Genomic DNA, 17882 nt, shown 5'->3' with positions numbered 1-17882 from the left:
AAAGTCAAGGGATGAACGCAAACCTCATATGATTCAAAGACAGGTGCCGCTTATCTCTTAAAAAGCAAGCTCTGTAGTGGAGAGACAAGTATGTGTCTTATGCTAATGTCAGTATTATTAACTCATTACACTATGTTATGTACAAAGCAAACATCATTCTCTTTCTTCTCACCTTCAAAAAAAAATAGAAAGACTCACAACCAAACCTACAAACCTTAATTTGGACTCAGGTTTGTTTCATTTCAGGTCCTAGGTCCTGGAAGCAGATTGTTTCTGCTCATATTTCTCAAACTCTATTACCAAATCAAATGAACACAAAACCCTACTCCTCAATATATAAACCACCAACTTTTAATTTTTCTGACAGATCATTCTTTTGAAAGCTAACATCCATCTGGAATAATTTGCCACTAAATCTCAATACAGAACAAATGATTTTATCTATGGTGTTTTGTAACTGTACTCTCATGTTCCACACCTGCCCCCATAACCCTCCTTACCCACCATCCCGAGTCTCATCCTGTCTGGTTCCTCTATTCTCCTTCTCCCTTAATGTCTAAATCCTGCCATTTTCTGTGGCTCAACTATTCTTTGTTAATCTGCATAAGTCCTCACATCCCTATTCCTATGTATAAAGTGTTATGCTCTAGCCATTTTAAATTGGTTTAATATGTATGCTCTGCTGCTATGCTGAACAGAAACCCACTGTACACCAGCTGCTTCAAGCTGTGTAGGACAGTGGGAGGATATATCTGCAATTGTCCTTGCTGGCTGATGTAAACCTGTTCCACCACTATAAAATAAATATTAGATGTGATTGTATTTGCACTTATATCTATTGTATATAAGTGTTTTACTGTGAGTGTTTATTATCCAATGCAATTAATAAAACACATACACAAGCCCCTGATAAAATTTGCCAAACTATCTTATACTCATTTTAATGAAACCGTTTATTATTATTATTATTATTATTATTATTATTATTATTATTATTATTATTATTATTATTATTATTATTTGAAAAGCTCAAAAACGTGCCAAATAATTTAAATTACAATACGAACAGTGCCAAGTAACTGTATTATACAGTCCCAATAACGCCAATACTAGCAAGACAGCATTGTCATTTTAAATTCTTCTGAAACCTGGATCTTATTGGATATATATTGCAAAAGCAAATACTGAAATGTTGCAGGTGTCCCCTTAGAACAGACGTCTACTGTCTAATTGTTCTGTTTTTTTAATGACGTATTATTGACAATGATATGTAACGATTAGCCCTGCCCCGATTCAATAGCCCTTTGGAATCTGAATTTGTGTTCCAGCACTGTGGTCAGCTCCCATGTCCCACATTTCAAACGCGCAGCACAGCAAATTAATCACAGAGCAGGAAGTGGCTATCGACCGCTTTGAACTGACAGATCCCAGCAGGAAGCAGAGCTAGTCAATGGATGAGCCTCGATCCTGAAAATCTTTTACTCATCCAGCATCCCTCCCCTTCCATAATACCTTCTGCTTTTCAGATCTCTGACGGTGAGTGGAGAGTTAAAATACAGAAAACACGTAAGCAGCAGCAGCAATCGCTTTCGGTTGGGGGAGGTTGCCTTGCCTGTACGTGCAAACAGCTACACCGGCCGCTTTCAACACCAGGCGTCCTGTTAAATCGCATCCTTGTAGCATTTCTGCAGCTGAATTGAGCTACTTGGGTTTGGCTTTCAATAGCAGGATTTGTTTTTGCTTTTGCGTTACAGTAATTGAAACACTGTCATTGGACTTTCATGGGCTGTTGCATCGCTACTTCTATTGTCTGCCTATATCTCTGTTAATAACACCAGTTCCATCTGTTTCTGTGCGATTTTTCGTTTCACTTGGGCTCCCCAGCTACTACAGTAAAGCAAAATGTTGGATCCATCGTCCAGCGAAGAGGAATCTGAGGATGTCGTGGAAGAAGAAAGCAAAGAGGTGATGGCACCTCAGGCCGGAGCTCGCCTTTCCCCGAGCCGGACCAGCGAGAGCTCCGGCGGGCTGCAGCCCAGCAGCCGGAGCAGCAGTGTCCGGCCGTCCAGCCCCAGTCCGTCAGTGGTCAGCGAGAAAGAGAAGGAAGAGATGGAGAAATTGCAGAAAGAGGAGGAGGAACGAAAGAAGAAGCTGCAGCTGTACGTCTTTGTGATGAGATGCATTGCCTATCCTTTCAATGCAAAACAGCCAACAGACATGGCGAGGAGGCAGCAAAAGGTAAGGGGAGTTACAGTAAAGGGTAAACACACCTTTCCGCATACAAAAGACAAGTGCATTCAGCTACTGTTCGGGGAATAGTTTAAATGCATTCAAACAGTCAATAATAATAATAATAATAATAATAATAATAATAATAATAATAATAATAATAATAATAAAATCCACAATAAACATTATCCCCCAGCCCCATTTGTAACAAAACCCGAAACATGTTTTAATTCAAAACATACAGTGGATGAAACAACCCCTGTTCATGATATAAAAAGATCAGAGGTTGACAAACATTTTCGCATGCATTTTAATTTAACAATTGAATAGCAACGTAAAACACCCAAACACAACGTAACTAGTAAAATGACAAATACAATCATTTTAAGAGAAGTAACCTGCAGGTAACACGCACACCAGCATAAGAAGACCGATGGAACAGAAGTGTTTTTGTGTCACAAAGGGGTTAGTTATCTCTTATCTGCCAGAGCAGGAGTGTGTACTCAGGTAAAGCAAGCAAAACAAAACAAACAAACAAACAAACAAACAAAAAACGTTTATAAATTCCTGTTGTTTATCAGAAATATTTAGCTGTGGTGCTGTCAATAAACTCTCTGGTGTAGTTCGCTTTCATTAACCAGCTGATGTAAGAATTAAGCCAGCATAAAGCAGTGTCATGGCCGTAGACATTATTAAAGCCGTGTGACTTAAAATGTGGAATTCAAATACACTGCTTGGTTACCTACAAACCATATCAAGAACAAATGAAAACAAAAAACAGCAACAACAACAACAACATATTGTAACGAAATTAATTTTTTCAATTGAACTTTCCTTTGCCCTTTGAAATGAAGGCAATCAAAGAAGGTGATTATTCCTAGCCATAATTAATTTCCACGGAGAAAACAAGCTCCAGTTTGACACGTTAAGTTACTTGTACCTGTAAACAAAATGTGCAATTGTGGTCATACAGTCTATTCTTATTTGGCTTTTTGGGGCACGAGGTGGCCTTTTCCAAATCTAAAATCGCCATATTGCGCATTTAGACATAATATTGTGAAGGGGGAAAAAAAAGCTTATATTATCCAACATTAATCATGTTTGAGAAATCAAACGAGTCATTCGAGAGAAGCTGCTGTCTGCAGCGTATTTTTGTTCATCCGAAATAATCTTAAAATAAAATGAAAGCCCTATGTGCGGCTTTATTGTAATGCACATTCATTCACCTCTGCGCTGTGCAAACGTTCCGTAAGGTGGCACTACAGCGAATCCAACGCCTATTGTAAAATAGTCGGTCTGAAAAAAAAAGGTTTGCAAAATTGCTCATGGTTCTGTAAACGACGTCTTTACATGCTATATTTAAAGGTGCGGAAATCATTAAAGGTATTTTGTAATGTATACAAATTACTTCTCTGTGTCATCTTTTGTAGGCCCTCTTTTCAACGACCATTGAACTGCATGCATTCAGAACAGCCTGGTCACAGATGGTGCCCGAGTATATAACTAAGCACATGCTAAAATAAACACAATTGGACCACCATATAAGGTTATTACAACACAATAAAAAAGCGTGCACTGTTCTATTTAACCCATTGAGATGATGATGCTTTTTTGGTTATGCATAGTCATGATGAGGCTCATTGTATAAGACCCATTTTTGCTAATGGGTGTATCATTCTGATTTGTATCATAGTGAATGTAATTTAATACAGTGTGGTACACTCTACCTGTCATTGATAACATGATCTGATAACATCCTATGCTAAACACTTTGAGACGTCCTTAATACGTTTTAATAGTGTTATGGGCAATCTGGGCAAAATCATTCAAATGATCAAAAATATTACACCTCACATCTGCCCTGCTGAGCTATAATCTAATCACGGTGAACACATCTTGGCTGTTCAGGTCATGTAACGACAGTGATTGTTCATAACATTTTAAAGATAAAAAATCCCAGATACAATATAGATTTTTTTTTTTGTGTGTGTGGTGTTTCAGAGGAATCACATTTTAGATCATTTTGACAAGTCTGACTATTCGTTTGAGAGAGCAGCTTCTTGTGAGGCGGCTCACAATTTTCTTACAGTGTTAAATAAAGGGAAATAAAAAAAGATGGTTTAATTTTGATTGAAAAAATCATATACTGTACTGTCAACCATGGTGTATAATACCTCGGTGTAAGGTGCGAGCGATGAATAGATTGAATAGATTCATGATAGAGAAGAAACGTACTCTGGGCTTGTCCTTATGGAAAATAGCTATGTACACATACCCACACCCTGCATATATAGAACTGCATACATTTACATCCCCTTCAGTGTACCATAATCAGGCATGTATCATTTTAATAATCCTGTATATACTATGTTTTATATCGGTGTCTATCGTGTTTATTCAATATACTGTTTACTGCTGAAATAAACCATCAGTAGACCCCTAAAGAACATGTTGGATGTAGTATATATTGCCTCCAAATCATACCGTGCTTTCTATCGCCTAAGATGGCTGGCAAAGATGGCAGTCAATAAGAGCAGAGATACGACAGACAGTAGGCACCACAGAAAGAGCTTTACTATTGCTTTTTTGATTCAGTTCAGGTCAAATCCAATATACATGTTGTTAAAGGTCTAAATATAGTAGTTACTTTATATACAGTGACAGACATGTCTGAACTGTTTAGCAGTACAGCTTAGGTGAAGTAGGCATGTCTGGTCGGATTCTTCTTAAGTGTATTAGCCATGTCAATGTAGCTGTTGATGTCCAGTCCTACTTACCTACTGTGGGCTCCATAGATATTGTATTAGGACAATATATAATTGACAATGTGCCTATAGGTGATAATCTGCTTTTGTTTTAGTTACAAATTCCAATATTATACTGTATACACTACTGTACATTTGGTGTCCAATCACGGTCCTAGAGGGCCATTCGACTCCTGATATAATTACTTAATTCAGGGTCTGGATGGGGGTTTACTTGGTTCAATTAAACAATCTAGGGCAGGGTTGGAACAAAGACCAGGAGCAGAAAGGCTCTGTCCACCCCTGATCTATACACTTGATTGTGTCTAATATGGCTAAACATTCTGTATCAATTGGATATTTCCTAATAATGATGTAGTCCTTAACACCTAATATAACATGTGTAATAAATATGACAGCAGGAAAATGACTGATTCAAACAATGAAAGGGAGGTAATAGAGTTGAACACATGACTGCTACATTTAATAGCGGTCAGGGTTAAATGTTTGTCAAAGTATGCCTACAAATCATTTGATTGTGTGTTTTTGAGTACTCGAGGCTTAGACAGATGGTATATGATTATATTTCTTGCAATGCAATTTGTTTTATTGCTTTTCTGTAAGCAATCAGGATTTAACAGTGCTGTTTCAGAAACTAAACAGAACTGCTATCCCATCCAAAACCTAGATTTTCTCTTATATACTTTAATGTTATGTGTAAAATGCTAACATCGTTAGAGGTTCTTTAAAAAAAGCAAGCGTGGTGTCAAGGACATTTTTTACCAATACTTGCCAATATTCCGTCTCCTCTATAAATATGTATTTTTCTATTAACAAATACGTGAAACAGGAAACCAAAGGTGCACCTTCACTTATTCACCAGTTGTCAGCACTTTAGCTGTGGAGAGCTCAAATTTCTAAATTATCACAATGTTCAAATACATTTAAGGTTATTTCATGAAGCTCTATATATAGTTCTATTCTTCTAATCCTGTAGTTATAACCTCTCACTTGGTATTGTGCAGTGCCAATCTGTCAATAATCTATTAGATGCTCCATCAGGATGAATTATGTAGGATGTGGACTTTAGGTTTCGCTTTGTGCTGGCTTTCATAATCCAGGTGCAGGAAGTGGTCTGCCATCAATTCCTAATAAAAGGAGACTAAGGACCAGAAATGCGACACACCTGACAAATGAAATGATTGCACTTTTCTCTCTCATTACCATGTATATGGCTTGACAACTAGAATGTGTTAAGCCTCTTTTTATTAGCTTCAATGCAAATGAGAAAAGCAAGGAGGGGTTGCTATAAATGTCCTTTTAATTTAACAAGGTCTGTAAAATAATTCAGCCATTGCTATTTGGTAGCCAGTGAAGAAATGATATTATGATATGTTGAGGATAACAGGAACTAATTTATATGGATTTCCATATCTATCTATCTATCTGTCTATATATATATATAATGTATATAAGGTGTATATATGTCTATACAGCACATTTTAAACCCAATAAACACCTTTACCACCTGCTATTAAATCATTAAAAAAAAAAAAACAGCCAACCTAAATTACTACCAGTTAGTCATAAGCATATTACTGTATTTCCATTCTGTTCATGGTCTAGAGATAACATGATCACAGTATGATTACACCTGTCAACATTTAGATGATGTGAGAAAAAATAGGAAATTATTCATTTATGAGTTTGAACTTTTTTATTTTAGAGAAATACCCTTCAAAAAACAAGGTAAATAAACAACACTACCTTCAATTAGCCTTTGTATTCCCCCTGGTGTAATTAGTATGTAGTTATTATTATTATTATTATTTAGCAGACGCCTTTATCCAAAGCGACTTACAGAGACTAGGGTGTGTGAACTATGCATCAGCTGCAGAGTCACCCGAAAGACGGAGCACAAGGAGGTTAAGTGACTTGCTCAGGGTCACACAATGAGTCAGTGGCTGAGGTGGGATTTGAACCGGGGACCTCCTGGTTACAAGCCTTTTTCTTTAACCACTGGACCACACAGCCTAGTTGAGCAGGATTGAGCAGCAGGGCAGTGAGTAAAGCAACATGAGAGTGATACCTGAGTGCTGTTTGCCACAGCACGATTATATTGGAGGACTATGTATAATGGTTTAGACAAGCATACTATAAGTTTTGAGTGAGGACTGTGTTAGTCTGACCACTGTAAGATAAAATGGTGACATATTTTATCCAGTTGAGGGACTTTTTTGTTGGTGGGTTTGGCGCTGAATTTGTAACGTTGATCCCCACAGTCTAGGAAGTGGAGCATTGGGGGATTAACTGGTAATCACGCTCTCCAGACCTAAATTCTGTTATTTGAGGGAACACTTTGTATAGCTTCAACTACGGTAACATCAAGAACATGATCTTTTACAAATGGCTGCACACTCCGTAACAGACCGTGCAAAATCTTACAAAGAGGGCTTGCCACGACATCTCTAAGATGTTAAAGTAGTAGATGCTCGCGGAGCGCATGAGAAAACATTGAAGCAGGGACAAAAAATATACTGTACAGCATCATTCATCAGATTTGTATTTATTAATATACTTTGTGGCGGATAAATGGGCAGTTATTTAATTTAAGTAATCTCAGACACACAGGAACGTAAGTTACTCTGGTAATAGGAAAGCAAATCACTGTACCACTGATACGTTTAGTGGTTGATCTATTGTGAATTTAAGAGTGTTCCCTCCCCTTTCAGTTCAATATATGCACCAGAATGCATCTACAGATAGATATGATGAGAGATGTGCAGCACAGGTTTTCATCTCTTCGTTCTCTACAGTGACGGTGCTCTCTGTTAGTGTCCTTTGCAGCTGTTATCTTTTGTTATAGAATGGCTAATTCAAGTTTGCATAATTCATGATTACAAGGTGTACACACTTCATGAAAAAAGAAGTGATGTTTAATTTATATTGCTTCACACTGGTATCTATAGAGCTCCTAATATATGCACTGAATACCTACCTTAATAAGCCTTGGCATCAACAGCACTGTACTCCAGTGGTCAATGTGTGCTTACAGTGTGTCATTGCTTCACCAGCAGGTGTGTAATACTACTGTGCCCAAAAGACATAAGGATCTTAAGGGCACAGCCACAAAGGCTTGCTGATTACTTTGTGAGAGTAATAAAAATCATTCACAGTCGGGTAACATTACAGTTATACTCCCTTAATGTCCTATAGTGTTGTATGCCACCAAACAGCAAATCAATGGATACAGTACTTGAGTTAAATGTCACAGACTGATTATGTTAGCAATCTAGACAATGCTAAATGTAATGTCTGAACACATTCTTACAGTGGTATGTCAATTATTATAATTACAACAATCTAAAGAGATTGGTGTTATCTTATTTTAACCATTCTGAGCATATTGAAGAAAAATAAATTGTTTATTGAAAGCTATTAACTGAAAAAGCACTAGAGATTCACCTAGTAATATAGTTGTTGTATTACTTCATACATTATATGAGGATCATTACTTCATAGACCTTACTGATACACCAGAGGAAAAGATGATACTAGTGGGACCAATCAACAATGTGCCCATTCCCACCCTGGGGATGCAAACAAAGCTATAGAGGCTGCTTGCATTTTCACTGCACGGTGCTTACCAAAAAATACCTTACTGTAAGAAACATTGTGACAATCAATACAATCAACCTTCATAGTTATGTGCATCTTTTTCATATTGATTTTAATACTGTCTTTCTCTATGTTAAACTTGAAAGTACAGTCTCATAGCTCACCCACACTGGCATATCATATGAGCTTTACTGCAGTCTGACACCATTCTTCTATATATACTACTCATTATAAGGATTTGATTGCGATGAGGTTCACAGTGTTACCGTGTTGAATATAAAAGCAACATATCCACTACAATTGTACAGTGAGATAATGTCTATCGTACAATGCAGTATTCGTGTTTGTCAGGTTCTTTGAAAATGCATGCATAATCTGCATATTTGTGCTTTGTGCTGGTGTGGGGCTGTGTCTGTGCCTTATCTTAGAGACTGTGAAATCTGCACAGATTTAAGAGCTGCTTTTCACATTAAAGCAACAAGCCACCAGAACAAATGGCATTACTAAATGAATATACACAGGACAGTGTTGTGCATTTTGATGGATAAGGCATTTTTGATGGATTAGACTTGCTCTTCCCTTTCATTACAGTTTTAATGGATGAGCAAGGACAGCTCTTAATGAACTACAGTCAGAGAGAATTGTGTTCATGAATTCGGCTGGACATTGAAATTATTTTTTGGGTTCATTAAAAAAAAAAAAAAATCAAAAGAACTGGTTAAAAAGCCCTCTTACAGTCAACTAGCAGTCCTTCCCATTAAATTAAAACTAAATACATTCATACCAACATGAAGTTTTATTTCTGTATTATTACAGAGGAATTACAACAAAAAGATGACAGTGTTGGCAATGTCCAGTCTTTTAAATGATTTAATGCATTACTGACAGTAGATGTATTTTTAAGTGGCTACACATATTATAAGAGTACTTGTTTATTTTGCGATGCTCCTTGTTTTACCAATCAAAAATATTATAGTAGTATGGATTATAGATTTTACTATAGTAACTGAATGTGCTTTCAAATACTAATGCATTTCTTTAGGCTCTGACTTGCTCTCACATCCTTAGCTCATTAAATATCACACACTAGACTGCATCTCGAACCTAGGAGACCGAAGAAGAGCCAGTACAGTATGCATCTTTTATTTACATTTTCTTCATGCTTTCCAGTGGATTCTGTATTTTATAATCCATTTCCCTTTGTGTCCTTGCTTAACAGTGAATAAATATTATACAACAGTGGACTAGAATCTGTTTACCTAACCAATGCAGCTGCTGTGCTTTCCACACATAGAGCAGGCGATAATGCAAATGTGGAAAAGGAACCAATAATACCCATAGTGCTGACGTGACATATCAGCATTCAGATAATCACATGCATTGTGAAATGTGCAGTTTGAGGTCTCTGTTTTCTATTATTAATAGACTGCACACCCACAGGAAAACGCAGAATAATATTGTTCTTTTCAATAGGGACCTGTTATTTAAAGTGAATCTCCCTTATACATTCTGTTAATATTATGTTAAATGTTATACTATGTAAATATTGTATGTTTACAGTACTGTACATACACACTGTGTACTGTAGTAAGAGTGAAGCACATAGGCTCTAAACCCTGTCAAATGTCCCTCCTGACCTATAAAGCAGGTCACATGTCTTGATAAGGAAGCAGCCTTTTAAATTAAATTGATAACTGTCCTGGTATATTCAAATTAATAGCACTCTTATAATTGGGTCAAACGTGAAGTTGCTTGGTAGTGCTTTTTTGAACAGGATAAATGTTGTTATGTAAATGCTGTTCAGATTTAAATATTTCAATGAACATTAAGGTGGGAATTAGTGTACCCTAGCATATACATTGTCAGGATGTGAAATGACTGCGTTAACAGATTCCTCCAGTTATTAAACAAAATGTATGATTAAATGACATACCGGTAATATTGAATGCAAGGTATTTGAATTATTCTGGAGGGATATTTGTGAAGCTGGTTTTGGAAATTTGCAGCAATGAGAGTGACCCATAGACATGTTTTTTAACAAATAAATACAGCAAACGTTTGCCTTATTGGTGCACGACCTGTTACACTGCATTTAGGAACCTGGCAGCTGGTTCGGTTTGCTTCTGGTAAATAATTGAACACTGCATAGAGCTGCATGACTTCTTGAAAATGTCTTCAATGAAAAAGACACCAGCTGCATCAAAGACCGGAAATATTTCTGCTAAAGATGTCCAGTACAAGAAAGGGGTATTTCACGTGCTTGTTGTTATTTTTACTTCTGTTTATGTTTTTATTTTGTTTGATAATATGCTGATGGTGAAAATAGAATGTCTTTAAGAGGTGGACAAAAAAGAAAATATTCTACATTTTAGCATTTACAGTTTTCAGGTAAGCATTTCAATATTAAGAAACATTTGTTGTATAAAGAAAACGATCGATTTTATTATTATTATCCAGGGCGACTTACAATTGTTACAAGATATCACATTATTTTTACATACAATTACCCATTTATACAGTTGGGTTTTTACTGAAGCAATCTAGGTAAAGTACCTTGCTCAAGGGTACAACAGCAGTGTCCCCCCACTGGGGATTGAACCCACAACCCTCCGGTCAAGAGTCCAGAGCCCTAACCACTACTCCACACTGCTGCACACTTTTGAATGTGACAACGCTATATTTTTCTTCTTTAATAAATATTCTGTTTGTGAAATATCTTGAAATACCTATTTTTAAACTGTGAAATGCTGTGAAATAAGCCTTTTTTTTACAGCTCTAGCCATTATATAACAAAAGAATGTAAGGTGATGATTATTATTTAGGCTGATAAAGTGTAGGTTTTTTTTTTTTTCAAAGTGCTGGCTTTAGTTTCTTGATTCAATATATAAATCTTATTTCTATTATAATGTTCCATATCTTCAACAGGCAAAATAAAACTTTTTGTAAAAAAGCCATCATAAAAAAAAGCTTAATTTGGGAAAATGCAGAGAGGTTTGTTATTAAAAATATAGAAAAATGTATGCTTATTATGTAGCTTAGGGACAAATGAAATCATCTCCGATAAAGACTGTGTGTGTGTGAGAGAGACAGCCTGCAGTTTGACATACTCTCTGTACTCTGTTACAAACTCACTAATCTGGGATTATGTATCCATTTGCTTTTTTTCATTTGTTATGTAATGTCTGGTGGGAGACCTTCCATAAGGTCATTTGAAGGGTACAGTACCACTGTGGCATTAAGAGCTCAGAATGGAACATGCTTTTGACACCACTGCACTGTGCAAACATAGCCGAGCAGACTGACAGCACCCCATATCACTGATAAATGGAGACCCGAGAAAGTCAACCAGTTGTAAATTAAATGGTAATTGCTTTTTGTTCCTAAAATGAAATCTCCTCTGAGGCAATTACACATATTAAAACCCTCTACTGAAATGCACTGTTATAAATATAGCCAACACTCCTCAAGCCAAGACTCTCAAGTGGTGAAAGAAAACCTACATTTGTGAGCACTGGGGGAATCACAACCTTTGGATGTGGTCTGTCTTAAAAATTGAGTTTGAGGTTGTTGGAAACTGTTGTCTCTTGTTTATAAAATCAGTTCCACATTACAGACCCTGTCAGTAAATGTAGTCCTCTGTAAATTAATAATTCAAAGCTTGGAATGTGTTCCAGTTTCAACATAAATGGGATCATTCGCTAACTCTTGACCTCAAAGGTTGAATGCAAATGTTTCTTCTCTGACCCAATTATCTGTTGACTCTGCGCAGTATATTGCAGATGGCAGGCTTTACCCTGCACCCCAACAGACCAGTCACAAGGTAACACGTCAGAGCCGATCATTTAACATAGAAAATTGCATTGAATTAGTCACAAGCTTTGGGACTGCCTTAAACTAACACAGCTGCCAACAAAAATTGAATATGAGACTTTTTTGTTGTTCTTGATGTAACTCAAAACCTTATTTACTTAACAATCCACCTCATAGTGTAGGCAGTCTCTCCTAACATGCTAGAATGAATACAGTACTTGTGTCTTAGCTGAATACAAATTGCACATTAAAGGAGACATTTTGTACTATAAATTATATCAACACAAATTGCAAGGTTGTTAGCCAGCCTTCCTTCACAAATACATTGTTCTGAACCAAACAAATAGTTATAGCCGAGACACAAAGCAACCAAGGAAAGTCTAATTAGAATAATTTAACAAACCTTTTGGGGGGGCAGTATTTTGCTGCAGTACAGTATACTGTACAAAATGTCAGTACAGTTGCAATACCGCTCTCCCCATAACCTGCTGAGCTGCTGAAAAAGGTTGTGGCTCTTGACAAAGATGACCCACTCATTTTAAGATTTGTATGAGGGTGGTGGAAAAGTAGGTTGAGTTTGTGTGTGTGTGTGTGTGTTTCTCCTCTGAAGCTTTACGTTGGAAGATCAGAGTTGCGATTAGGGGTTGGTTTGGTAGTCCGGTTCAGTAGCTTGGTAGAGGCTCTCCTTGTGGAATTGGTCAAAACAAAAGCAGCATAATGTCAACAGCATTAGGTCAGTGCTGTTAGTAAAGTTATGAAATTGTTTTAGAATTGCAATTTCCCACAAATAAACTGTGTGATTCTAAGGAATGTACTTTCAGAAAAAAAAAATCTAAACATTTCAACATCAAGAGCATTGCTTGAGCCAGATCTGCTGACAGTAAATAATCTGTACTAGTTAGTTTTTAGTAATGGTTTGTGTGCGACTTCACCATCCTGTTTGCTCCATATTTATAAGGAGGCATATGGTTTCCAAGTAGGGTGACCACCTTTTCAAAATGCAAAACTTCAACTTTTAGAGTCAGCCATTTCGCATAAACAAAGAAAACATTGAAATTAAAATATTCTACGAATTGTATTTTGTTTGCTGTTGCCAAAGCAGATCAGTGTCAGGCTTTTGGAGGACATTTGATGTGAGTGTAAAAAGTCACATGATAGTGGGACTATGTAGTTTTGTGTCTTATATTGGCTATCCAATGTGTCAGTCATTCTGGGCCGTGTAAGGCATTGCAAAATGCTATGACAGGGGTGGGGCTTTGCTCCAAACAGATATGCTATGGTTTGAATGTGGGCTAAGCTGTAAGGTAAGGAATCGGGACAAAATCCATCCCGAAGTCATTTATTGGGACTTGATCTTTACATTTAGGGACTGTCCAGTCCAATTAGGGACGAGTGGTCACCTACTTCCAAGTAGGAAAGTATTGTATCCAAAGAGGAAAGCATTCCTGTATTCTCTTCATTTGTATTCCAAGCATTAAAAATCTGCTTACAAAGATAACATCAAAGGGTTTTTTTCTTCACAAATCTAATTATAGCTGCCAACAGTGCGGTTATAGCTCTAGAGAGCAAATTTGAGGTACCCTTTATACATATCTTTCTGTGTTTACTTGTTGCTGTTTTACTATACTGCAGTTTGCATGCATTGGTTTAGGTGGTATTTAACTCCTTGAATATGCACCTTTTCTTGAAAAAGCATTTTCAAACAGTTGAGCTGAAATCTATTACACACTGAAGTGCATTAAAACAGGACAGACTATTCATATTCCTTAATAAAGTAGGCCCTGAAGGAAGCCTGGATTTGTAAACTCTGTTTAGCATTGTTATAAACAGTTTTACTAAATTAACTAATTTGAGTTACATATGTGTATTCATTTGCTAAATGAAGAAACTGAAACTGATTGTATGGCTTTTGTGTTTGTTTTGTGGCAGACGTTCAAATCTAGAGATCTTTCCCTCTCAAAATCTCTCTTGAATCACTTTAATTGGTCTCACCGCTCAACTAGTCTTTTCCCTGGTTCGGCCATTTTGTACAACTTCTTATCAAAGACTCTTAAAAGAAGAGCCCAATTTACACATTTTGTAAAAATGGATGTGTACAAATTTGAATTTTGCAAACAGACCGAGTGATTTTTGGTGTTAAAGTTTTCAGTGTGCCTTGGGGATGAGGAAATAGAAATCTGTCTCAGATTGGACTGCTTCTCTATATATAACATTGACCTGTCATTCAGGACTCAAATGGAAAAACAACACGCATTCCCAGTACAGAGTGTTGTACTGTACGGTATATCAGGTAATGAATAGTGGACCACCAAACATGACACCAATGCAATTTAGATAAAATCAGTAAGAGCCTGGATCAATATGAAAAACTGCTAGAGGCAGCTAGAAGGCCCCAAAATGTAATTAGAAATAATAACCTTATTTAACACATACTCATATTTTTAATTGGTGTATATTTGGATAGGTTTGTTTTAGTCTGATGATGTTAAAAAGTGAATACCTATAGTACCGCAATCCGCTCGTTCAACAATGCAAGACAAAACGTGAAAGGCGTTCTCACTCTCCACTCTCAGCCATGCATGAATTTGCAGGCTGCAGAGCACTGTCGGATGTGAATTATTCAAATACCGAATGCAGATTAACTGAGTAACAGCTACTGTAAGAAAGATATATATTTGTTTTGAAAAACAGTGTTATAAGCACTTCTTTCTTGAACTTGTGGTCCGATGGCACCTGATAGAATTAGTTCCGACCTTTCGATTTAATTTCCATTTTCAGAAAAATCGATATTGCCTCTGCAGCCAACTATCTCTTTAAAAGCAGCAATATCAGGCTTTTTGCTTTAGTTCACATTCTGCCCCATTGTTTTCCTGATTTTAAAGAAAAACACCTTTTAATGATACAAAGACACCGTTTTGATCAATCAGCAGGCTTACATTAAGAATGTTTTTTTTTCCTGTTGACCACGACTGATATTGTGACCTCTAAGTTGTTTTTATTGCTATAGTGATCATGAATGGTTTGTGACCCAAATAAGAGCATGCTTCTTTGTTTGTGTTCAATGCAATTTGCATATTTTTAAGATCATAAAATAAATGTACCTTCCGTTGGCTACTGCTGCTGCTTCTGAACACATTTCAGAGTTTTGCTTTTAAGTGTTCTACTCTCCACATGAAGTCCCCAGTGGTTACCATCTAGCTGCTTTACCCTCAGCAGATCAGATGATTATAGAGATGTAGCAGCATGATGCTATAATCACATCCCTTGTTTTTTTTTTTTTTTTTTTTTGTAGGATTAGAGTATGCATGTTGATTGTGAATCTGTCTCACTATCAGTTCCAAACCAACCCACCCAAACGTATGACCTCCGGCACAGTTTGAATAGGTCTGCTCATTTTATAACATTCTTTTGTTCTTCCAGAGTCATCCATCATTGTTTAACATCTGCCATCTCTACAATATTATCAGCAGGGCTTTATATGGATAAATCTATTTGTATCCATATAAAGTGGAAATTTATACAAGCAGATATGTTGAGTGTTTCAGATGCTGCATTTTATGTAAAAAGTTGGAGTGTTATCCTGTGGGGAGTGATAAGAAGTGTTCTCATGCGTGCCCTTCAGAGGTCATACACATATTCAGTACGGTCCCTGAGAGTGGACTGAGTTTCACTGTGCCTGAGAGCAGAATGCTTCATCGATAAATGACAGTCAAGGGCAAACCAAGGAAATACGACACAAGTCCTTTTTTCAGCAGCTTCCAAGCAGCATTGTATAATGCTGAGACATCATTGTGGTGGAATCTAAATGGTGTTTTATAAGAGTATTCATGAATATCCGTCCCGCTTAAATACCTGCTCGCTGTTCAGATCAATACACATACCTCACTACCTGTATTCTGTTTTAGGAGTATTGATGTGTAAATCAAATCACATTTTATTCATGCTTGTTTCCCCCTAATATTCCTTTCAGATATTAAGGAATTATAAAGATTCTTGCCATAACGTCCAAGTCATTAAATTACATTGTATATAGGTCATATTGTAAGTAACTATGCAGCAGCAGTTGTGATGCATAGTTCACCCTCTAGTCATTTAGCAGACGCTTTTTATCGCTTTGGATAAAAAGCGTCTGCTAAATGACTTATTAAAAAAAAAATAGATTTGCATTTGGAAGTGTATTCAAGTTGCTTTATTGGTGAAACAATGGAAAATGAAAGAGAAAACCAATGGGTGCTTTCTGTAATAGTGAACTCCTGTTGCATTGACTGTTGATTGCCTGTCTTTGCTGTAAATGAAAGGTATAAACATTTTCAAGTCTTTAATTTTCACTCTTCACCCAATCATAGTATAGTGGACTTTTTGTATTAAAAGCTTGTCAAGACACAGTTTTCTCCCTGGCTTAAATCACACTTTATTTGGTGAGAGTTCACTCAACCCTATTTCCAGACTTAGAGTGTGAAACATTGCTACAAGTGTGAGTTCTGGAACACAGGTGGATAGAATAAACATCATTACTTATTGCATACGAGGAGGCTTTGACTTCTGTTATGCTGCGACAGAATCGCCAACTGACCCCTTACAGACCTAAAGCTACTGGTACAGAAAACCTATGCTAACTGTGCTTATCTCTGTGAAATAGTACCTAGAATCAGACTGTCAGGCGTGGGCCATGTGTTTTATAATTGAATCTTTGTCTCTGGTAATCTAACTGGGAACAGACACACAAGGAAACAAATGCATGTTATGTGAGTGTGTGTGTGTGTGTGTGTGCATTAATAGATTACTGAAATCAGCTGATTCTTGGCCTCCATTACTCTACATGGACTGTCGAAAGGTTATTCCAATGCCATAGCAATGTCTTGAGCATCCATTAGCTGATTTTCATTAGTTAATGACAGTACCAGCAGCCAAAACCGTTGTTAAGTCTTTATTCAAAGGTTTTGCACATTGCTGACACAGCTCAAATGTACTTCAGTAGTAATTAAAATGTAAAGACAATATTTATTGCTGTTTACTAAGAAATGTTCCCTAAGACAAAACCATTAAATACACTGGATTTAAAATTCTGGATGTAGGTAGATGTACTGTGATACATAAGGAGGCTGTGTGGTCTGGTGGTTAAAGAAAAGGGCTTGTAACCAGGAGGTCCCCGATTAAAATCCCGGCTCAGTCACTGACTCACTGTGTGACTTTGAACAAGTCACTTAACCTCGTTGTGCTCCGTCTTTAGGGAGTCGACATAATCAGTACAATTAGTGGATCATAAAAGAAATTCCTAAATATATTTACAAAATATAGCAGTACAGATACATCTGTACCGTTGGTCTATTAATTTTGCGTATTGTTTGCGTATCTTTTGGCAAACTGAGTTAATTAATAACAATGACTAATAACAACTGTCTATCATTGCGTGTGACATCAGTAGCACGGCTCGGCTCTGGAGTGGAAAAACAACCCAGGCTCTCCTTAACCGCACCGAGG

At 36.9% G+C, this 17882-nt stretch overlaps 1 protein-coding gene across 19 annotated transcripts in view; it reads left to right on the top strand.

The window, feature by feature from the left end:
• The first annotated feature begins 1448 nt into the window (after positions 1 to 1448).
• Positions 1449 to 17882, top strand: part of LOC131697703 (calcium-dependent secretion activator 1) — a 101504-nt gene continuing 85070 nt past the window's right edge. For 2 of the 19 annotated variants that reach the window (XM_058988575.1, XM_058988560.1), the window contains exon 1: positions 1458 to 2238. In XM_058988575.1, coding sequence (XP_058844558.1) covers positions 1903 to 2238 — 336 coding nt within the window. In that variant the 5' untranslated portion in view covers positions 1458 to 1902. Of the gene's footprint in view, positions 2239 to 17882 lie in introns of all 19 variants that reach the window. The other 17 variants (XM_058988578.1, XM_058988562.1, XM_058988566.1 and 14 more) reach the window with 12 other exon arrangements.

The sequence above is a fragment of the Acipenser ruthenus genome, chromosome 16 (assembly GCF_902713425.1).
Source record: "Acipenser ruthenus chromosome 16, fAciRut3.2 maternal haplotype, whole genome shotgun sequence".
Classification (NCBI taxonomy): domain Eukaryota; kingdom Metazoa; phylum Chordata; class Actinopteri; order Acipenseriformes; family Acipenseridae; genus Acipenser; species Acipenser ruthenus.
This window is presented reverse-complemented; position numbering and strand designations above follow the sequence as displayed.